At 66.4% G+C, this 23,373-nt stretch overlaps 1 protein-coding gene across 4 annotated transcripts in view; it reads right to left on the bottom strand.

Moving 5' to 3' along the window:
* The window catches only part of GSE1 (Gse1 coiled-coil protein), a 301,578-nt gene that overhangs the window by 51,806 nt on the left and 226,399 nt on the right, over window positions 1–23,373 (bottom strand). Inside the window, exon 1 of one of the 4 annotated variants that reach the window (XM_062177376.1) lies at window positions 22,449–22,568. The exons of the other annotated variants lie outside the window; for them this stretch is intronic. Coding sequence (XP_062033360.1) covers window positions 22,449–22,485 — 37 coding nt within the window. The 5' untranslated portion in view covers window positions 22,486–22,568. Of the gene's footprint in view, window positions 1–22,448; window positions 22,569–23,373 lie in introns of those variants that run through there. 4 annotated transcript variants of the gene reach the window in all.

The raw sequence follows: 23,373 nt of genomic DNA, 5'->3' as shown, positions 1-23,373 counted from the left end.
CCTGGACGACACCCGTCAGTGACGGCGACGGCACACTGCCCTGCCCCCCCGCCAGGGCGCCTGCTCTCCTGGGGCTCCCAGTTTACATCGAGAGAACTGAGGCTCAGAGATGCCACGATTCACCCGGGGTGACCCCGATGGTGCACGGCACGGGGAAGCAAACCCGGGTGCGCTGGGTCCGGAGCCATGCTCTCACGGTGGCCCTGGGGTGCCACCCTAGGCTTCGTGAGGCACCCCCAGATCTGGGACACCGGACAGCAACGGCGAGGCCCAGCTGGGCAGAGGCAGCCCCAGGAACACAGTGCTCGGCTGCACAGAAGCTGCGGGGACGGGGGCGTGGGCCGGGCGGGCCCTGGCGCACTCTGCCGCCGCCTCACAGCGCCAGTCCCGCGCCCCGGACCCCATCCCGGGCACCCTGGAAATGCCCCCTCGGCTGCCACACAGGGTCCCCGCCCCCTCGGCTGCCACACAGGGGTCCCCGAGAAAGGGCAGAGCAGTCAGAACAGGCTTCTGGTCGCCGCGGTCCCTGGGGACCAGCAGGGAGAACCCAGACACCCGCAGGCTGCCCACGACCAGCAGAGCCGCGGTGGCTCCCGGAGGCTGGGGCTGGTCGCTGCCCCGTGCTCCCAGCCGCTCCACTTCCGATCCAGTTCTCTGCTGTGGCCTGCGACAGCAGCAGAAGATGGCCCAAGTCCCTGGGCCCCTGCACTTGCGTGGGAGACCTGGAAGAAGCTCCTGGCTCCTGGCTTCGGGTCGGTCCAGCTCCGGCCATTGCGACCATCTGGGGAGGTAGCCAGCGGATGGAAGACCTCTCTCTATCTGTACCTCTCTCTGTAACTCTGTCTTTCAAATAAAATAAATCTTTTTTAAAAAAAGAAAAGGCCCCAGCAACTCTTCCTGCCACCCCTTCTCGCGGGGACCCCAGGCCTCGGCCCCCCCCGCCCCGGCCATCCATGCACTGACACCAGGACCCCTGCCGTTTACCTCCACGGAGGTTGAGGATGGGACCAGTGGGGGCGGGGGGCTCCTGGCACCTTCCAGCTGGGCCCCCAGAGAGCATTTGGCTCTGGAGGACACGGCTGGAATCGGAAGAATTTTATGGCCGGGCCCAACGATGGCTTTAAATATTAAAAAGGCATAAAACAGAGGGGGATGGAGAAGCGGTGCCGAGTCCCGGCCTCAGGCGGCGGTGCCAAACCCGCTGCCCGGGGAGAATGGGGGGGGTGGGCCAGGGAGAGAGGGAGGCCGCGGCTCTGCAGGCGCTCCCCCCCCCCCCCCCCGCCTCGCGATCTCCCAACCTTCCCTGAGACAGGTAATACATTCATTATTGATGGATCAGTACCCGGAGAGTGAATTACCGAAACAAACACGGCATAATTAGGGCATCAGAGGCGGCGTGCGGGGAAGGCGGGGAGCCGAGCTTGGCGATGGCTCTCATCTTTGCAGGTGCTGGTGTGGAGGCAGCCAGCGTCCCAGCCTGCTTACCATATGCACATCCCAGCTAGCCAGTTCTCAGCTGGGAGGCCCGCTGGGGACTCCCTCCCCCCCAGAAAGCGGGCGCCAGGGGCTGGCCCGGCCAGGTGTCCCGGGGACACGCAGAGGCTGTGCCCACGCAGGCACCCAGGGCCCACGCAGGCACCCAGGGCCCCACGCACAGGGCCACTCACCCCTGGGCCTGCACACGAAGGGCCAGGGCCAGGGCCGGGTGTGCAGCTGGCGCGCCGGGCCGGCCCCTCAGGGTTGCCTGCCGAGCACGAAACCGATCAGGCAGCCTCCAGCTCCGTAATTAGGGCCAATTGAAGGAGACAAAGAAATCTAGGGAGATCACAGTGGGAAGTGTTAGCGATGAACGCTGGCTTTGAAACAGCGTTTTGTACTCACTGGACCATCGCTGCCTCCACATGAAAGCCGCCCGCCTCCTCTCGGCAGCTCCCCTCCCCTGGAGCAGAGGCCGCCGAGGCAGCCCGGGTTCTGGTGGCACGAGGAGGGGGCGGGGCCAGCACTGCGCTCTCCTTCCCCGCTGTGTTTCGGGGTGCGGGGGAGACAAAAAGCCGGCACTTGGGCGGGTGGCTGGGGACGCGCGTGCACGTGTGACCGCGCGCTGATGCGTGTTGCTGGGTCCTGGGAGCAGAGCGCCCCGTTGGCTCTCAACTTGACTCGCTAGAAAGTTCAGGACAAGACAACCGCCCCGGAGCACAGACCTGGAAGCTGTCAGCCGTGGGCACAGAACAAGGGGAGGCTGGGCTGCTGGCAGGGTGGCAGGGCGCACACGGCGTGGGCTGCCCAGGCGGGGGCCGCACAGCTCGCCAGCCAGGGCTCTGGAGGGGGCCCAGGCCGAGGGTGGCCACGCGTCCCGAGCTGCCCGTCACCTACAATGCCGGCGGGAGACCCCCCCCACCGCAAGAACCCCGTCTCAGGGCCAGGGTGCACCCCGCGGGGAGGAACTGTCGGCTCCAGGGAGCCTCCTCGGCTGGCATCCTCGGGGCTGTGCCAGCCTGCTCACGCACGCCCCTTGTGCGGCTTCTCTCTCCTCGTGCCCACGGTAATCCTCCAACTTTACAGCAAATTATTAAAACTCACTTATATTTAATCTGCCTTCTGGAATTAATTGAATTTTTACGCTCAGCAAATGCCACAGTTCGCGCTGCCTCCCGATCGCTGGCTCGGAACAGCTAAATGACAAGGTGGCCGCCCGACCGCGGCTCTGCCGACGGCGCCCGGGGTGGGAAGGCATCGAGGGGCGAGGGGGGCTGTGCAGGGCGGCCGCGCCCATCCCCACGCCCCAAACCCCGGCGAGCAGAGGGTCGCCCACCCACGCCGGGGGACCGGGGCGTCCGCTCGGGCCGCGGCTCAGGCTGCAGAGGGAAGAAGCACCCAGGAGGCCAAGGACCTTCCAGGTGAGGCCTGGCGCCAAGCCAGCCTCGGCCACTCCCAAGCGATGGGGCTCGGGCCAGTCCCTACAGAGGCCAGGGCAGCCCTGCCCCACGTGGCACCCACAGGAGGCCCCGGACCCCAGCCAGCTGGTGCAGCAGAGGCACCCCGGGGCGAGGGCCCCACGGTCACCCCGGATCCTGGCTCAGAGCTTCAAGCGCAAGGGCTCCAGCTCTGCACGGGTGGGGCGCGTCTCACCCACCCAGGCACCCCCACTTCTGCTTCCTAAATACCTGAGGACGATCACCCGTGGGGAGGGGAGTAGACGGGGATGCGACCCCCAGCCCCACCCTACAGCTCCAGGGAGCCGGATCCCAGCAGCTCGATGCACACCAGAGTGAGGGCGCCAAGGCCAGGTCAGCCTGCCACGCCGTGTGGGGACCACGGCGCATGACCACGCCTCTCTCTTGTGTGCATCCTGAACCTCCCCATGGAGATGAGCCCGTAACGCCGGGCTGTCCGTGGTGCTGCCCCACGGCACAGCTGGAGGGGGTCCAAGAACTCCCCCAAATCCTGACCGGCAAAGCCCTGGGGGGCTCCCTGCTCGTCAAGATGGGGGGGGGGGCTGTCCCCGGGACGGCCTCCCCAGCCCCGGGCGCCCCAGGCGCGCCCACTCCTCACCACCAGGCACACGGAGCACTCTGGGACCCCAGCAGCCAGCCAGCAGCGTGTCTCCCTGTCCCTTTCCCAATGCCACCACCCGGCTAGGGAAGGGCCGCCCAGGCCAGGGGCACCCAGGCTGGCCCCACTGCCCCGTCGCCTCCCGGCAGAGGCGAGGAGAGCGCCCGGGGCCTGGCCCTGGCCCTGCCTTCCTCCAGCCGGCACAGGAGGTGCAGAACCCAGGTGGTGCCAGGCCCGGTTTCTGGGCACGGAACTTGGCAGAGCCGAGCGCTCAGACCCGTCCCAGCTCAGCCACCCTCAGGCCTGCCTGGGCGTAATGGAGGGCACACAGCCACTCGGGGGTACCAGGGATGCCGGGACAGGCACCCTCGCCACAGCCAGGCCTGGGGCCTGTCGGGGACAGCAGCCCCCCGCGGCGGGGGGGTGGGGGGCAGAGGGCCAGGCGGCTGTCCTTCCAGGTTCAGACGCTGCCGGCAGACCACCCTGGGGGGGCTCTCGCCTCCTAAGGCTCCCGCAGCCCCTCCCCAGGGCCTCCTCTTGGGGACCCCCCCAGGAACGTCTCCACAGCCCACAGCCGCCCATCCTCGGCGCCTGACAGCCCGGCAACACCCACTGGGCCCAGCTCCTCTGCACCTGCTGTTCCCCTCACCTGGCCACTGTTTCCCCAGGAGCACCCCCCCCCCCGCCTCCCTCCCTCCTACCCGGCTTTGCTCCCCCTCCACAGCCAGCCCTGGGCCTGGGATTTCTGTCGGCTTCCTCCGTGCCAAACTCCCCTGTGCCCAGCATTCGACGGGAAGGGCGCCCCGTCCATGGAGACTTTCCGAGCCCAGAGGCTCCCGGGGCCAGCTGGGGCCGGAGACCGCCCGCACCAAGGAGGAACTCGCAAGAGGGACCCTGGGCCACAGGCTGGGCCGGCTCCGGGGCGGGATCCTCCGGGCTTAGGTCTGGGTTCAAGCCCCCAGCCGGCAGCCCCTCAGGGGCAGCCCAGTCCGTCTGCCCCGTCGTCCCAGCCCTCGGGCCAGGCTCGGGCAGGCGGATTACCATACATTAAGACATAATTACTCTGGGAGATTTACAATACAAAGCGCCCTCCCTCCCCAAATGGCTTCAGGGATACAATGCTCTGCTGTGTCTGTGCCGACCCCAGCCCGGATCTCTCAAGAGGCAGGTGGGGCCAGACCCCAGGCAGAGGCCCCGCCCCAGGGGAGGGCCCTCCACCCCAAGCCCCGCCTACTGGGCTCCTCCTCCCACCCAGCTGGCCTCAGGCAGACAGAACCCGAAATCCCAGGCCAGGGATGGGCGGAGGTTCGGCAACCGCACCTGTGCGCGCCTGGCACTGTGCAGCCCTAGGGAAGCTCCCGGTTCAGGCAGGGGACGAACTAAAGCCGAGAAGAAGGGGGAAACACGGAGCCCAGCAGGACAGGCCAGAGTGACCAAGGCCCACGGAGGTCCCCTGGCCTCCCAGAGGGGGCACTGGACAGACCCGGTGAAGCCGGAGTGGCACGAGCAAAGGCCCTGGGGTAGCACCAGGCCGGCCCAGGGGACAGGCAGACTGGGGTTGAACTCCCGCTGCTGCCCGAGCTGGAAGCCTCGGCAACACAAGAGCAGCAGCAACGCGGGCGGGTGTGCGGGGGCGCGCTGGGCCTCAGTGGGCTCCCCTGTGGAATGGGCACAGCGCTAGCACAAAGGTCGGCCTTTGGCGTCATTCCCGCCGTGCTGGCGACAGCCCGGGGTGGACACCTCTGGGGGTTATTTATCCCCGTGGCCACAAAGCCCAGGGAGTCACTCCTGCACGCCGCCGACTGCGCTAGGCGCCAGCCAGAGCGGAGGCCGGGCGGGGGGGGGGGGGGGGGGGGGGGGCCTTATCTCCGGCATCCCAGCGGCTTCCGCCCCTGCCCCTGCTCCGGAGGGAGAACAAAGGCCAAAGGCCAGGCCTCAGCACCAGGTGGCTGACGGCAAAGAAAGACGCTCGGGGAGGGGAGGACCCGGACTGGCCCGGCACAGGCAGCCAGGGGCAGAGGGCAAACCAGGGGCCGCCCCACGGGGCTGCTGACCGGCCTGGAGGCGGGGGTGGGGAAGGGACAGTGACCTGGAATCCAGAAGACACTTGGTCCCCAAGTCACAGGCAGACTGGCAGCTCCCTGCTGCGGTGGGAGCATACAGCAGGCGCTCAATAATTCTCGGCTCTCGCCAGCCCAAGGCAGAGGACGCTGTGCGGCTGTTTCAAGTCCGCCCCTCAGGTTGGACAGAGGCCCCGGCGGCTGCCCTGCCTGTGCGCAGCTGCACACAGCAGCACCTCGGGTGAGCGCCCGCCCGGTGCCGCCTCCCCGAGGCTCCTTCCCCGAGCGCTCAGCGCCCCGCGTCCTGGGACCCCAGCGTCCCCCAGCTCAGGGGAGGAGGCCTCTGCGCCCCCTCCAGGACGCCAGCTTCCTGTCTGTGACCGTCTAGGACGCGGACGGGGCCGGCGCTGTGGCGCAGTGGGGCAAGCCACGGACGCAGGTGGGAGGCCCGGCCGCTCCACTTCCCGTGGAGCTCCCTGCCAGTGCACTGGGACAGCAGCGGAGGGCGGTCCGAGCGTGTGCGCCCTGCACCCGCGTGGGAGACCCGGAAGCAGCTCCTGGCTCCTGGCTTTGGCCTGGCCTAGTCCTGCTGTTGTGGCCATTTGGGGAGTGAACCAGGGGATGGGAGATCTCTCTCTCCGCCTTTCCAGTAAGTAAATACATCTTCAAAGGGGAGGAGGGCTGACCAAAGGCCCCTCGCAGGCTGAGCCATCAGGAGGGACCTGGGTGATCCTGAAATCAGGTGGCGTGACACCTCGGGAGGGGGCTTCTCCCAGCCCCGCTGCCCCTCGGGTTCTGCACCGGCCACACACCTGCTGCCAAGGCATCTGAAAAACTCAACACATCAGGGGCTTAGCGACCCTTCAGAAAGTGCCAGTGACACGCCCGCAGGGGCCAGCGACGTGCAGCGGGCGGGCCGAGCCCCAGCTTCTGACACCGGCATCGACCGCAACAGCTCCAGTCCCGGCGGCTCGGCTTCCCATCTGCCCCTCGCCGACGCGACTGCGACGGCCGTGGAGCGCGGCCCACGAGCCTCGGCCCCTGCTGCTCACGTGGGAGACCCGGAGGGAGTTCCTGGCTCCGGGCTTTGGCCCGATCAGCCCTGGCTGTTGCAGCCATTTGGGGAGCGAACCAGCAGATGGAAGACTCTCTCTCTCTGTAACTCTGTAACTCTGCCTTTCGAACAAACAGCTAACTCCTAAAGAAAACACTACCACCACCTACAGCCTACCCCTGCTCTTAGAAGGCCTTAGTTTCTTTCTGTTTTATAAATTTACTTATTTACTTGAAAGGGTTACACAGAGAGAGACAGAGAGAGAGAGAAAGAGAGAGAGAGAGAGGTCTTCTACCCACTGGTTCACTCCCCAATTGGCCGTGACGGCCGGAGCTGCACCTATCTGAAGCCAGGAGCCAGGAGCTTCTTCCAGGTCTCCCACGCGGGTGCAGGGGCCCAAGGACTTGGGCCATCTTCCACTGCTTCCCCAGGCCACAGCAGAGAGCTGGAGGGGAAGCGGAGCAGCCCAGACTCCAACCGGCGCCCACATGGGATGCCAGCACTGCAGGCGATGGCTTTACCCGCCACACCACAGAGCCGGCCCCAGAAGGCCTTAGTTTCTGGGGTTACTGACCTCCAAGGCTGGGCCAGGGGAGGGACAGACAGCGGGGGTGCCCTGGCCACCAGACCACCCAGAACTCAGCTCCTGCTGCCCCCCCAGCCCAGCACTGGGTGAACCAGCGGGGAACGAGGGTGACTGGGGTCCCAAGGAGAGGGAAAGGGGCGGCCGGGGCTCCCGCTGGCTTTCACAGGGGCCCCCTCCCACTCACGTCATTCCAAGGCCCTTATAAAAGCATCACGGCTCCTCCCGAGATCCCGTAAAACCCATTTATTTTCAAATTCCGGTTCCCTGTGCCTCTGCCTCGGGAATGCGGGCGACTCAGAAGCAGTTGGTAATATTGTGTATTAAGGACGCACCATAAAAATAAATTGCATTGTAAAAGTGGCCTCCTAACAGGCAGCCCGCGCTCCGGGGTTAAATGTCTGATTTCACACTGTTACCCACGGAGAGATCAGACACCTCACGCGGGCCTGCTCCCTCGGGACGGTGGCTGGGCCCCGGGGAGGACACGCCTCCTCCAGGTCACGTCCCCCACCGCCGCCACGGCCCCACGCCGGCATCTTCAGGCTCCCAGAGGCAGCTGTCAGACACACTAAAAACAGGAAGGGGGGAAGAAAAAAAAAACAAAACAGCAAAACCGAGGCACCGCACCGAACGCCAAAATAGAATGAAAATCCCAACAGCTAAAACAAATATAACCATAAAAAGCCGGGCTCCTGGAAAAGCGATCTCTACAATTAAGCAGTTTTGTGCTATATACTGATAATCACCTAATTATACTATTAATGACAGTTCAACCTGCTTTGAAATAAAAGGACATTCTTCCGGAACAGGGCGCCAGCTGTTAGCCGCAGATGTCAAACATCTTTAGAGCGTTATTATTAAGGGGGAGACAAAAACTCTATCAAGCCAGCACACCCACACCCCCCCCTCCACGGGAAACAGAAGTCGTCATCAGCCATGAGCTTCTGCAAAAAAAAAAAAATAATAAAACCTAAAAACCCACGGAGGAGTTGGGGGCGGCGGCCCCCCGGCCCCCCGGCCCCCGAGCCGCGCGGGGACGGGCCGCATGCGTTGGAGCGACATCTTTAATTCCTTCCAATGCAATAATCCCCGGAACCAGGATGTTTATGCCGGATAATAGATCTCCCAGCGCCTGGCCCACGGCTCCCCCGGCACGCACAAATCGTCAAGCGCCCGGTCGGGGGGCAGGAGCCCGCAGGTCGCCCGAGGTGGCCGCGGCCCACCCGCCCGGGCCCGCAGACATATGCTTGGCTGACTCCCTGCCAGTATTTCTTCAAACCGTGTGCGCCTCTGACACTCTGGAGCGCCAAGGTGTAATAAATACCCAACTCGGCCTTCTGACAATAGGCAGCCACATTTAATTAACTGGAGCGGGGAACGCCGGGGAGAGGGGCTCTGGGCGCCAGCCACGGAGCCACGGAGCCACGGAGCGGGGATTAAACCTTTCAAGCGAGCCGCGGGCAGGGCGAGGCGGGGGGGCGGCGGGCCCAGCCTGCTAAATTCAGAGAGGGGTGCTGGGGTCAAGGCCCCCCCCGCCCCTCCGCCCGGCTGCAGGGAGGGAGAGCAGGCCCCGCCAGCTGCCGCCACGCTGCCCGCAGCTGGACCAGAAGAGGCGACCCTGCGAGCCCCTCGGAGGCAGGGCAGAGATGCCCGGGGAAGACACGCGGCCTCCTGACCCGCGGCCTTGTCCGGAGCGCGGGGGTCACGCCTCGGGTTTTCAGGGGCCAGCAGAGGCTTGGTCATAGGCAGCAGTGGCCTGCAGGTGGCTGGAGTCGGCAGAGCCCCCTCGGGCCTCCAACTTGCCGTACGACCGCGGCTTTCCCAGGCGGGCTTCCCCGCGCCACGGAAGGGCCTTCTGGGGACCGCTCCGCGGGTCACTCCCAGCTCACCACGTCCACGCTGCCCTCAGCAGCTCCCTTTCTCCCCCACGAGAGCACAGGGCCAAGCCCGCTCCGCACCCGCTGGACGCCCTCCAAGACAAACTCAGGCTCGGGGGCTGCCTGTTGGCGGCAGATGGAGGCCCACGCCCGCTGCCCCGGGCTCTCCTAGGCCAGTCCCCCGGAGCCAGAACTGATGTCCACCGCCGGCCCCACTGAGCAGATGGCGCCCACCCAGGCCCACCCCAGCCCGGGGGGCAGCCGTCCCCGCCCTCCCCAGCCCGGGTCTCTGTTGCTGTGGAGTTCCGCTCTGCAGATACTCCTCTCAGGTTCCCCAGAAACATGGAAGGCAGCACTCACTCACAAGGACTCGGATCCCAGCAGCCCAGGCCAGGGCCCGCTGGCCTCCCCCGGAGCTGACCCCGGGGTAGCCACTGACAGCAGCCAGGAAGGCCATGGTAGGCACTGCAGGGCTTCCAAATACAACTCAGCACTTGATACAGGAGACCCATCTCACAGCTGGGCAAACCGAGGCCCCCGAAGAGTCTGGCAGCTTCCCCCAGGGCCAGACCCCACAGAACCACACGCCCGGCGTCACTCACAGCCAGGGAGAGGCCTGGGACTGGACAGGGGTGACAGTGAGCGCGCTGGGAACACCCAGGTCTCGGCCAGCACAGGGCCCCTGCCGCTCTGGCTGCGGCCACCCGCCGGCGTCCCACGTGGTTCAGCGCAGGGCAGAGGTGGCATAGCACAACCTCATTCCCGCTGAGCCAGGGCACCAGACCAAGTCGCTCGCCCTCACCGCCCCATCTCCTCCTTGGTGCACGGGGCTGCTGGTGACACAGAGGCCACGACACACGGGCCACCAGGGAGACAGCAGGTGCACGGCTGTGGCGGCACGGAACCAACACGGTCACGAGCGACCTCCCGGGCACCCGGCAGAGCACAGACAGGGGCCTCGGCCCGCCACAAAGCCCCGAGGACCCCCGGGTGTCCCCCGCTCACTTGGATCTGCCCCAGGGCCACGCTCCGAGCAGGGGACGGCCCCACGTACTGCCCCCCCCCCCCCAGCAGGGCGGGAGATGCGGCTGCTGCCCAGGCCCGAATCCAAGCCAGAACCGCCCTTCCTTCACGAAACTGCTGCTCGCCGGCTCCTGCTCACTTCCCCATTTCATGGGCGGGCACCGCCACCATCCAGACTTCAAAGAGGCCCCTGGCAGCCAGCTCCGCCCAGGGCCACCCACAGACGCTGCCTCACCCCTGGGGCTCCTGCTGGCTGGGGCCCCTCCCCCAGCTCCCGAGTGCTCCCCGGCCTTGGCAGCCCTGGGGTCCGTGCGATGGAATGTCCTATGGCGGGGGCAATGCTCCCCCTGTACCGGGCGATGAGGTCACCACCAGCCCCAGGTGGCCACCAGGACCCGGCAGCTTTGACAGCTGCATTTTAACTTCGAGTCCTGGCGGTCCCATCTGGCCAGGCCGAGCAGGTCCAGCCCCTGGCTCCGCCTGTGTGGCCATGGGCCTGAGAAGCAGGCAGAGCCCCAGGCCCCCTCGAGGCCCACCTGCTGTCAACAGATGTGCACGGGAGTCTGACACAAGGAGCTGACACTCCGACTCTCCAGAATCCGCTCTGAACACCACCTCCTGCAGGAAGTCCTCCCGGATCACTCTAGCCAAACGGGATTTTCCATTCTCTGAGTGTCTGGAGTTCCCTGCATTCCTCTGGCCTCCAGAGCCTGGCCAGGCCCGTGCCCTCCTCTGGGGATGAGGAGGGGCTGGAAGGCAGGATCTGGGACTTCCTCTGGGCCCTCCCCCCAGCCCCTCCCAGGCCTGGCACCCAGCAGCACCAGCCTCTGCCCAAAGCAGGGAGGGGAGCAGGGCTGGTGGTGGGGTGCTTGCCCTCCGACCCCGCCGGCAGGCTCGCCCCACCGGTCTGACCCGCTGCCGCGAGCGCGAGGTGACAGGGCCCTGAGTCAAAGGCATGAGGATCAGGATGAAGCCGAGCGGGGGAGCGCGGCCTCAAGGAGCCACAGCAAACCCCACACCTCCGCACGCCCTCTGCAGGCCTGGGCGCCCGCCCTGCCACACGGCAGGCTCTGCGCTCCCAAGCCAGCCAGCAGGCCCCACGGGACCCCGGAGGCCCTGAGAGCCAGGCGGGGTGGAGTGGGCCGGGGCAGGCCGCCAAGAGCCAGGTCAATCAGCTCGCTCCTCTCTCTGGCACTGACCCACGGGCTCTGGGCCCCGAGGGGTCTCCCTGACACCAAGACCCTGGAAAGCCGGGACTGACCAGAGTCACAAGGCCACAGGGAATTCCCCTCCCCAGAACCGGCCCGTGTGCCCAGGAGTCAGGCAGGTGACCTCGACCCCCTCCTGGCCTCACCACCGGCCCCCAGGAGCCGCTTCTCCCAAAAGCCAGGAGAGCCCGGTCGGACCTGGGAATCCAGGGCCACAGCTGAGATCTTGGCTCCCAGCCCGGAAGGCGCCAGAAGCCTTGCCTCTCGTCCTCCCCCGCGAGGCTGGGGGTGGGGGATCGAAACCCCCGGCTGCTCTCCCCAGGCTTGGGCAGGAAGTGGTCTCCGCGTCACACGGAGGCCCCTGGGGGCTGCAGTACAAGCGGCCATCCAGGCTGCGGGCAGGTGCGGCGCCTCCGCAGAGACCAGCTGAGAGCCGACAGCCCGTGCTGAGGCACGGAAAACACACGCTGAGACCAGACTGCAACCGTCAGCAAGGCCCCTGTGCACGGGCACCGAGCCAGGAGCCGGGCACCACGCGCGCACTGGCAACCCACAAACCCCTTGTTCTCAGAGCAACCTCAAGAAGCCCCCCCGGGGCCGGCACCGTGGTGCAGGGGGTAAAGCCGCTGCCTGCAAAACCAACATCCCACATGGGCGCTGGTTCAAATCCCAGCTGCTCCACTTCCGATCCAGCTCCCTGCTAAGGTACCTGGGAAAGCAGCAGAGGACGGCGCAAGTCCTTGGGCCCTGCACCCACGTGGGAGACCCGGATGAAGCTCCAGACTCGAGGCTTCTGCCTGGCCCAGCTCCAGCTATTGCAGCCATTTAGGGAGTGAGCCAGTAGACAAAAGATCTCTCTCTCTCTCTCTCCCCTTCTCTCTCCCCCACCCCTGTAAATAAATGAGTGAATCTTTAAACAAAACCCACTATTCTGTATTTTTTTTTAAAGATTTTATTTACTTGAAAGACACAGAGAGGCAGAGCCAGAGAGACGGAGAGAGAGAAAGAGGTCTTCCATCCGCTGGTTCACTCCCCAGATGGCCACAATGGCCAGAGCTAAGTTGATCTGAAGCCAGGAGCCAGGAGCTTCTTCCAGGTCCCCCACGTGGGTGCAGGGGCCCAAGGATCTGGGCCATCTTCCACTGCTTCCCCGAGCCACAGCAGAGGGCTGGATCGGAAGTGGAGCAGCCGGGACTCGAACCGGCGCCCCGCTGCAGGCTGGGGCTTTAACTCGCTGTGCCAGAGCGCCGGCCCCTCCCGTGCGTTCTACAGGAGTCATCTGAGTCACCAGGTTTAAGGACAGGGTGGCACCAGGGCAATGGCGGAGCCAGGATCTTGGCCCTGGCCGCCATGTCCGGCTCCCTTATAAATACAGACAGGTTGCACCTGCTGCCTGTGGACTGGGGAGCCTGGCGTGAGCCCAGCGAACTCTCCAGGCTGCGGCAAGGGCCTGGACGAAGCCCTGGAGAGGAAGTGAAGTTGAGGCCAGAGGTGGCCCTGTCGGGGGGCCTTCCTGAAAACGCCAGGGGGCGAGGGCCCTAGGACAGGGCACCTGGGAGGCACCACAACCACACCCCAGAGCCAAGGAGTGCCTGTCAGAGGTCCCCCCACCGCACTGACCAGGCAGGGCAGCGTCGTCACTGACTCCACCGCCTGCCTGGAGAGCCCGGCCCCAGCAGCCGCGGCCCCGGCCTGGCAGCAACCACGCAACTGCAATGGGCGTCAGAAGCCCCACCCAGGGCCCAAGAAACCAGGCGTGGGATGGGGGAGGGGTTCCCAGAGGCTCCGCCCACCAGGAGCTGGCCCCTAACTGGGTCACGAGCCCTGCCGGCCGCAGAGCCGAGGCTGCCGGTGAATACGTACGAGCCGATCCGGTTCCACACCTTCATTTCTGGTCCACATCAATAATTGACCCCGGAGTCTCATAAAAACCAGACACAGCTCATTAGCAGCTCCACAAAGGGCACACCCACCTGCCCACCACCCGGCCAGGGCTGCCTGCGCACTGCTACTTACAGCTCGGAACGTGGCACCCGGGGGCCCCACCCCCCGGAGGCCCACCTGCAGGGGCCCTGGGAAGCTCGGAGCCAGGACTCTTCCCCCCTCCTCCAGGGCAGGCAGCCCCCCGCCCAGAAACAGAATTCATGGAGTCCGGGGTGGGGGAGCCGCATGCAGCCCCACCCGCCCTCTCCTACCCCACATGGCTGTCCAGCGGGGCCCCGCCCCCATCAGGGATGGGCCCCCTCCCTTGGAGCCCACAGAGCGTGGCCCCGAGCTGCAGGGCGTGAGGCCCCGGCAGGACCTCGCACCAGCCTCCCTGGCAAGCAGACTCCTGCCTCTGGAGTGGAGGCAGCCAGTGGGGAGGGAGCCGCCCACGCAGGGGCCACAGGGAGGCGTCCACTTCTGCCCCCATCCTGGGGGAAGGGTCCTGCTGCGGCAGACCCGCCCACCAGCCCCCAACCCCGGGGTCTCCAGCGCCCCACGCTCATGCTCCAAGAAAGATGGGTTCAAATCTGCCGGGGACCACACCCCCCCCCAAAGCACAAGGCAGGGGCCCCGCCCCACCTGTCATGGCCAAGGACTCGCAGGCGGGGGGGCCCAGCCAGGGGAGTTCCGTGAAGCCCCCGGCGTCATCGCCTCCCTCCTCCGAGAACCACGGCCACAGCGAAGGTTGACACGGTTACCAAGACAACAGAAGTTGGGCCCAGCCAGGAGGTCTCGGGGCTAATCCTAAACGAATTACAGGCCACAAGGGACAGCGCCGCGGAGCAGCAGGGCCAGCTCAGGGCGCCCGGGCCGGGGATGAGGAGCCTCGGCCTGGGGCGGCCCGAGCCAGGGGGCCCAGGGGGCCTCTGCAGGGGTGGGGGAGCCCCGATAAATCAGTTTCCAGGAACTGCTCCACTGAGCACGGCACAGCCGACGACACCCCGCACAAGGGCTGTGGGGAGGCCCAGGACGCCTTCCTGGGTGGAAGCCAGTTCTTTGCCTATTTGAAACCTGCCTCCAGTTGCGACAGTGAGTGACAGCCCTGGCGGCCACACGCGTGCCTCCCTGGGGAACAGCGCGCGGCCAGGTCTCCCGGCCGGGAAGGACCCTCCTCTCGGGCAGCAGGAGCCCACAGCTGGGAACTATTACTCATTTTTATTGATTTATTTGAGAGCCAGAGCTCCCATCTGCCAGTTCACTTCCCAAATGTCCCCAACAGCTGGAGCTGGGCTGGGCCACAGCCAGGACACAGTCCAGGTCTCCCTGTGGTGGGCAGGAACCCCCCACCGGGGCCATCCCTGCTCCTCCCAGGCTCCGTGTCAGAAACCTGGGGTCAGAGGTCAGAGGCAGGTTCTGAACCAAGTACTCTGGTGTGGGGCCCAGGTGTCCTAACCACTAGGCTAAACACCCACTCCCCTGTCCCTACCCCGCAGCTGGGGGCTATGAATGCACAGTGTACTGCCGCTAACGGTCCTACAGCTCGGGCCCTCTTCCCTGAGAGACTCCTGGAGAGCCCACCTGCAGCCGAGCACAGGTGCTGTGTGGACCCATTTGACAGATGATCACACCGAGGCCCAGAGCCACACAGCTGCCAGGGACAGAGGCAGGACGGAACCCGGCCTCAGGCAGCACTGCCTGGAGGCAATGAGGCTGCCAGCAGACGCTGCAAGGGGGCGCCAGGAACCCAGGCCCCTGGTCCCAGGTACCCGCCGCTGGGCCCCAGCTCACGCCCACCTCCTTCAGGGCCGTCCTGGAGTCCCCTCCTGCTGCTCCTCACACCCTCTCCTGGCTTCAAGCTAAGATTCACCCGCTGCCCCCGCCCAGTGTCCACACCCGGGGGGTGGGGGTGGGGGTGGGGTGTCTCGGCCTGGCGCCTCCCGCTCGGGCAGGCACCACAATGCCCTAGAGGCTTGGTGGGCACAGCTTCTCCCCACCTCTAACCACGCCGGCTTCACGCAGAACCACCCTGAGGTGACACCTGCACCACGGACCCCAGCCCCAGGACCCCCGCACTGCACCCCCGGCGCGCGCCCCTTCTGCTTCTCCAGAGCTCACCCCCTGGACACTGCAGAGGGCTCAGCCTTGGGGGCTGCTCAGCTGCACCCCCATGACCTCCACATCGTCAGCTCGGGGTGAGCAGGAGGCGTAACCCGGCTGCTTAAAAGTCTTGGGTTGAGACGGCGCTGTGGCGCGGGTTAAGACACCCCTGAACCGCCAGCACCCCCTATCTGATCCAGCTCCCGGCTAACACGCTGGGGAAAGCAGCGGATGATGGCCTAGGTGTCTGGGCCTCTGCCACCCACGTGGGAGACCCAGACGGGGTTCTGGTTCTTGGCTTCAGCCTGGCCCTGCCCTGGCCATTGCAGCCATCTGGGGATTGAACCAGCAGATGGCCGATCTCTCCCTGTCACCCTGCCTTTCAAATAAAATAAAATAATTCTTCAAAAACAGAAAAATAGAGGCCAGTGCTGTTGGCACAGCAAGTTAAGCCGCCACCTGCAGTGCCAGCATCCCATATGGGCGCCAGTTCCAGTCCCAGCTGCTCCACTTCCGATCCAGCTCCCTGCTTAACACGCTTGGGAAAGCAGCAGAAGATGGCCCACGTGCTTGGGCCCCTGCACCCGCGTGGGACACCCGGGAGAAGCTCCTGGCGCCTGGCTTCAATTAGGCCCAGCTCCGGCCAAACCAGAGGACAGAAGAGCTCTCCCCCCCCCCCTTCCCCCTCTTCTCTCTCTCTCCCCCCTCCCTCTATCCCCCACCCCGTTACTCTGCCTTTCAAATAAACCAAACTAATTTTTTAAAAGAAAATCTAAGTCCTGCCCCCTCCCAGAATCAAGTTCACGAGCCCCTCGTGTCAGACATTCGAGTCCCTCCGAAACACGGCTCTGCCCACGCCCAACTCCATCCACGCCCCTCCACCACCTCTCTCCTGCCACCCTGCCTGGGAGGCTCCTGGGAGCCCGGCCGAGCGCCCAGTGGGAACCGTGCCGCCCCGCCTGCCCCCGTCCTGTCCCCACCCCGCTCTGAAGCCCCACTCCGGCTCCCAGGATCCGGCACCCGCAGGTCAGCCTGTCCACACTGGGTGCGACTCGGCGGTGATGGAGTCTGCTCCACAGGCCCCTTCCTGGTCCCTGGGTCCAGACCCTCAGCCTCCAGAGGGGTCCTGCTGCCCAGACCCCCTGCGGGGAGGGGCACAGGCTCAGAGCCCTGCCACCAGAGGGTCCGGCCAGTGCCTCCTTGGAAGGGTGTCTGGGCACCAGCACCTGGGGCCCCAGCCCCCACCATGAGGGCAGCAGCTCTCAGCAAGGACTCAGGCCTCCCCTCTCCTCGCCCCTGCACTGCACACACCCAGGGCCTGCACAGCCTGCCGGGAGGCTCCCATGGTGCCACCTCGTCTGGTCTCAGTCCTGGGGTGGCCTCAGGAGAGGATGCAGACCCCCCGCGGTGTTCCCACCAGGCGGGTGTGAAAACCAGTGCCCCTGCAGCCGGCTGGAGTGACGCTGGGGAGGCGCAGACCTGTGTCCCCAGAGCACAGAACTAGGTCAAGGGCACGTGTTCTGTGTGAAAGGCAAAATGCAAACAAGACACAGGGTCAGGGCCACTCCGAGCCGGGGCACAGGGCCTGCGTGCGCACGGCCGGCGCCCCACCAAACCCGGGCACGGGAAGGCTTGGCTGCCCGACCTCCAAGGGCCCTTCCAGGTCCAGTGTTCCGTGACTTCTTGACCCTGGAGGCCATCAAGCGAGTGGCTGAACGCCCACTGGGCGGCGGTCCAGGCCTGGTCACAGGGCACTTCCTGCCTCACTGCGCGCGGGGGCAGGAGGAAGCCAGCCGGCCCTGACCCTGGGAGGTTTCCGGCAGGGGCTGGCCTCCAGGACTGGGTGGGATGAGGCCTGGGCGTGGCTTAACTCAAAGCCAGCCAGCCCCCACCTGCCCCTGCCAGCACCCAGCACAGCGGGCACCGCACCGGGGCCCAGGGCAGCTACCCACCCCAGCGGGGGCGGGGCGGCACTGGCGAGGAGCGCAGGAAAAACACACTTTCCCCTAAAGACTTGTAAAAAAACATTCCCACTGATTTTTTTCCCTTTTACCCCCAGCCTTCACAGGTTCAAATACGCCACACTTAGTAATTTTACGAGCAAACCAGGCTATACATCACACAGTTTTATGTCCCTAAATTAACAAAAGGACTTTAAATCTATATGGAGCTCTTAAAAAGGAAAGACCACCACATCTACTGTTATTCCCACAGCCCCGATCCCCCTCCCCTACTGAGGCACACCCCTGGCGCTTCAGCACTTCTGCTGACTGCAGGGGGACCACCAAGGAGAGACTGCTGGGCTCAGCAGCCCTGAGAGGGGACCCCTCTACCCCTGCAGAGACCACCGAGGGGCCGGGGGTGGGGAGCCTGAGGAAGGGAGAGGCCGCCTCCACGCAGCTCCCAACCCAAAGGACCGGCTGCAAGACACCGGGGTAGACCAGATGACCGGCCCGCACATGCCAGTGACAAGGGGGACGCACAGGCTGCTCCCTTCACACACGTGCTCGCCCCGAGGAAGAGGGACAGTGGCACACAGCACGGAGCACACATCTAGGCCCTTATCCCGGGGGCCGGCTCTGGCTGGGCAGCCCGGCTCCAACCCTCCCCATCGGCAGGGCCGGACCCCAGGTGTCATAACGACCATTTGCTCGCAGAGCCCAAAGCAGCTGCCAGAACCCGGCAGATAAGCAGCCAGGGGCCTGCCAGCGAGGCTGCGTCAGGTTCCCACCCAGGGCGCAAGAACTCGCTGTTTAAGCCAGGAAAAAAGCCTTAATGAGAACCAAACTGAGCAGGGGGTGGGACCCACGGCAGGGCCCCTCCAAGAAGGGCTGGGCCCCTCCGGGACAAAAGGGCCCCCGGCTTTCCCAGGCCAGATGGGAGTGAGGCAGCCCCTCGGCGTCTCTCAGGGGTACCGGGATTAATTAGCGCGAGATGGGAGCCCGAGCGCCGTCCCCACTGAGCTCCTGAGCTGTAAATAAGCAGGGTTCTCAGCGACGGCTCAGACAGCAGCGCTCCCTCTCGTCCACGCCGCCCCCGGAGCCGCAGCAGCACCTGGGTGGCGCGCATGTGAGCCGAAGGCCTCCCGCGGCAGCCAGGGCTGGGCACGGGCTCCGTCACAGCTGGCGCCTGCGGCTCCCCTGCCAGCTGGGAGCAGGTGGCTGCAGGTCAGGGCCCTGTCCCGGCCTCACCTCGCCAGGCCTCCCCCAGGCCAGGTGGGCCAGGCAGAGCCCCGCCCCCTGCCTCCCACTGGGACTGGGGGGGGGCAAGGGGAGGGAGGGGGACTCTGTAGAGGCTACCTGGGCCCAGATCTCCCTCCCCGGTGCTCCCTCTCCTGCACGTCCATCTGATGCCGTACAGACAGGGGCCAGGCCGGGTCTGACAAGCTGTTGACAGCTCCCAGGGCCTGTGGGGGCAGCTGGGCAGGGACAAGCTCCAGGGGCGACCACCGGCAGCCAGCATGGCCGCCTCTACACTCCAGTCTCCTCGCTGGAGGGCCTGGTGGTCCTTCCTGGAAGTGGACAGGGAGTTCCAAGGGGAGGCTGGGGTCAGCAGGAGTTCAGCGTGGGGCCAGGGTGGGGTCCACTGACGGCCGAGTCCTTCCCTCCTCGAATGCCAGAAACAAGATAAGGGGCCAGGAGGGCGCCACGGCCAGCACCGAGGGCCAGCCCCCCCTCGGCGCTCAGCAAATATTTATTAAGCTAGGACGCCGGAGCCAGACCGCCCAGGGTCAGCGCCCGGCCGCCCTCTCCCTGCGCCTGTGACCTCAGCCTCCGGGTCCCCCCAGCCCCCAGAGGTGCTCCAGGGACCGTCCTGTCCGAGAGCCGTCAGGTGAGCTGCAGAATTCAGGTCGAGGTGGAGAGCGGCCTACCTCTTCCTTCTCACCGGGCTACCTTCTGATCTTTAAGATCGCTGTCACTGGTCTGGCACGACACCCCACGCCAAGGAGACCCACGGTGCCCGCCTGCGCGCAGCTCCAAGCCTGGGGGAGCGCAGCAGGGAGTAACAGGCACAGGTGCACCCACAGAGTCTAGAAAGGGGGCCCCCAGCGCCCCATCGCCCCAGGAGCAGGGCCGTGCCCCCAGTCCTCCCCCCCAGTTCTCTCCACAGCGTCCAGTCTGCACCCCTCCCCCGGCCAGTGGAGGAGCACCAAGGGGAAGGACACCACGTAGACCAGCGTGAGTCCCTGCTTGCCCTCCACGAGGCCTCGCTCATTGTTACAATTGTTATTTATTTATCTCAGAGGGAGACGGGAGACACACACAGAGGTGATTCACTCCTCATGTCTCTGCAGCAACCAGGGCTGGGCCAGAGCTGAGAGCCAGGAACTCAACCCAGGTCTCCCACACCGGTGGCAGGAACCCAAGTCCTTGGGCCACCACCTGCTGCACCCCACGGCCCGTTCCTGCAGGAAGCTGGCAGCGGGGCCAGGGTCGGGCATGGAACCCAGGCACTGGGATACGGCGCATGGGCACCACTCTCACCATGAGGCCACATCAGTCCACTTCGGCACCAACAGCGAGAGTAACCAAACCACTATAGCTCCCACCTGTTACGCATTAACACCACCCCGCTGCCCCAGGGGACTCACATTTAATCCCTGGGACCAGAGGGTGGGCCTACGGTCCCTGTAAGAGGCCAGGGAGTGAGCGGGCATCTTAGGCTTGGCCAGCCCTTCCGGCCTCCATGACGGCTGCCAGAGACAACACAGGACAATGGGTGTGCGTGGCTGCGTACCAATAAAACTTTATTCACAAAGGGCCAAGGCCTGCCCTAGCCTCGCCAGGGAGACAGGAGCACAGAAGCCTTTCACATATGGGGAAACTGAGGCTTTCCTGAGCGCTCCAGCCTCCTGTCCAAGGCAGAGCTGCTGAGCCTGGGCTTCGCACCGGACAAACAGGAAGAGCTGGTGCCTGGTGCCAGCCTCCCTCTGAGCTGCCCCCAGGCCACCAGGCGGATGGCCCTGGGCCCTGGCCCGCCAAGACGGGATCCGGCTTCACGGACAGGCCCAGACCTGGAGGCTGGGGGGAGCTGGCTGTGCAGTCTGCCTCCCTCCACAGGGTGCCTCTCACCCGGCACCCGCGGCCCCTCCTGTGGGTCCAGCGTGGCAGGCAGCAGCCAGCCACACAGTCAGGTCTCCGTCCTCCCACTTCCAAACTGAGCAAGCCACAGGCCCCTCTGGGCTCACCGAGCCCCCTGGGAAGATGCCAGCAACTGTCTCGGGGCCCAGGGAGCAGCGGCACCTGCGCCCCGAGGACCAGGCTGACACCAGTTTAAAACCCCACAAGGACACGCCACAGCGACGGCGGGGGTGGGGGCAAACGGTCACTGCCGGGCCAGGGTCAGCACCAGCAGTTTGCTCCCCCAGGCTGTCCTAGCTTGTGCCGCCTCCGCTCTCAGGCTCCCGTGTCAACAGAACTGGGTCACCTGATGAGCACAGCTGTGCCAGCAGCCGCCCAACGGCAGGTGAAGTGCGGTGCGCACTACAAGCACCTGTGCCCCAAGATGCTCCCTGCGTGGGAAGGGTCCTTCTTCCCGAAGACTGTCCCTTGCTCTCCCAGGTGGGTGCAGGGCTGGGGCAGGGGCCGTGGGTACCCAGAGGAGACCCAGCAGAGTGGTGGTCCTGAGTGACAGGCTCAGGTACCGGCTCTTCCCCCCCCAGGGCGGAGGAGGGGACCCACAGTTCCGGGAGCCCCAGGACTCGGCCCTAGTGGAACCCAGCCCTCGCGTACGCTGGGGAGTCCCGGTTCTCATCTGGATCGGACCTGCGAGGGGACGCCCACACCAAGGGACAGACAGCCAAGTTTCACATTGCTGATCCGCGTTTTGGGCGGACAGAGACACAGAGAGCAAGAACGAAAAGGAACTCTCGCAAACACGCTGATTCCTAGCAAAACGGTGGAGACCCCAACCACTGACCACTGACCTGGTGGCTTCTGGGGGATGGCTGGGCACGGCATCAGCCACCAAGCGGCTCAGTGCGGGTTTCAGAAACGTCCAGTGTCAGGAGGACCCTCGGCCCCTCCGCTCCGGCTCTGAGAACTCGGCGGCACATCTGCCCGCCATCAGGAAGCCCCCTCCCAGGGACCAGACAAACCCCAACCCCCACACCTGGCCGGCCGCACCTCTCCCAGCCCTAGGACACCGCCCAGGGCAGACCCAGGGCCGTCGCCGTTCTCCCCCAGGGCACCCCGGTGTCGCCCCAGCCCGAGGACCCCAACTTCAACAGCCACCGCGCGTCACAGCCCAAGGCAGGCAAACTCAGAGCAAGGCAGCCAACATGAAAACACACCGCATTCCCAGAACAAGCGGCCACACGCAGAGCAGCCTGCCCGAGCCGGCTCACGTGGCCCACCTGGGGCGGGCCGCAGTCACGGCCCGACCCCGGGGGGCACGGCGGGGGAGGGGGCCGGGCGCGCCGCCAGCTCCCGGGCCCCTCCCCGCGGCGCCCCGGCCCGCCAGCCTCCCCGCAGCCGCGCGCGAGGCTGCGACCAGCGCACGGGGTGACCTCCAGAGGGGCTCGCCCAGCCGGCGGCCGCCCCCTGCCCTGCGCCCCGGGCCGCCGGCGCGCCTCGCCCCGAAACAGAAAGTTGCAGGCAGCCCGCCGTCAGCGCGCACGGAGGTCAGGGCAACAGGAAGCCACGCCGGCCGGCCGCCCTCCGCCGACCTCGGCAGAACAAAACCTTCCAGGGAATCCCGGGCAGGAAGGGGGGCGGGGGCGGCCGCAGGGGCCGGAGCCGGGGGGTGCGGGCCGCCGGGCGCCGCGCGGCCTGCGGGAAAGTAACTTCGCACCCGGCGCGTAATCCTCCCCGCCGGGCGTAAGCGCCGCCGCGAGCCGCCGGCTCCGGGCAGACAAAAGGAGCGAGACGCGCAGCCCCCGGCGGGGGCGGCGGGCCGGGTGGGCGCTCCCCGCCGCTCGCCGCGGGCCCGAGCGCGGCGGGAGCAGCCGGGGCCGCGCGGACCCCCCCCCACCACGCCGCCCCGACCCCCCGGGCTGGGGGCAAGTGGGGGGCCCCCGGCGCGCCGGCGCCGCGCGGGACCCGGGGAGGCGCGCAGCTCGCTTACCTGGTAAGTAATACAGAGGCGGCTTCAACCCAAACATGGTTCAGGCTAGAATTCCATAGTGGCCAGCGAGGGACGAAGCAGGAAAAATAAAAATAAATACAGGCAAGCCGAGGCGTGAAACAGAAATCGCCGTCCGAGCCACGGCGCTCCAAATGTCCAACACAATAAAATCGAGGCAGAAGAGCGATCCCTCGCGCGCCGGAAAAAATAAAATCAAGTCTTCCTGCCCCCCCGCCCCGCGGCGACCCGAGGGCTCAGCCTGCGGCCAGCGCGCGCGGGCAGCTTCGGCCGCCTGGGCCCGGCAGGTCCGCAGAGGGGGCACGGACGACCACGACGGGCCGGAGCCGCCGCGGCCGCCGGGGTCTCCGCCGCGTGCGTCTTTTCTCCCTTTTGGACTTGAGATGCAAATAAAGCGGGCGGGGGAGCGGGCGGGAGAGCGCGGCGGGGCGAGCGGGAGCCGGGGGCGGCGGGGGCGGCGAGACCGCGGGCGGCGGGCTCAGGGGCGCCTCGCCGGGGAAGCGCGCGGGCGCGGGCGGGGAGGGGGCGCGGCGGCCCCCGGGGCGCGCGAGCGGCGGCCCGTGCTCCGCGCGGCCATCCGAATGTCAAGGGCGAGGGTCAAGAGACCTGTTCCCCACGGGGCTTCCCGTGCCGAGCCCGGGGGAGGGGGAGGGGGCGAGGGGTATCTCCGGTTGCCAAGGAGAAACCGGCTTTGTTTTCGTTTCCCCTTAGCTACTGGGAGAGGAGGGGCGGGGTGGGGGAGGAGGAGGGGGCGAGCGGGAGGGGGCGCGGGGAAAATTAATACCCAAACAGCCGCCAAGTAGGAGGGGGCGCGGCCCCCTCGGCCGTGCCGGAGCCCGCGGCCGGAGGCGGCGGGGCGAGGCGCCGGCTCCCCTCCCCCTCGCCGCGCACCCCCCCCCCGGCGCCC

Source organism: Lepus europaeus, chromosome 19 (assembly GCF_033115175.1).
Source record: "Lepus europaeus isolate LE1 chromosome 19, mLepTim1.pri, whole genome shotgun sequence".
NCBI lineage: Eukaryota > Metazoa > Chordata > Mammalia > Lagomorpha > Leporidae > Lepus > Lepus europaeus.
The sequence above is the reverse complement of the archived record's forward strand: the minus strand, read 5'-3'. Positions and strand labels throughout refer to the sequence as shown.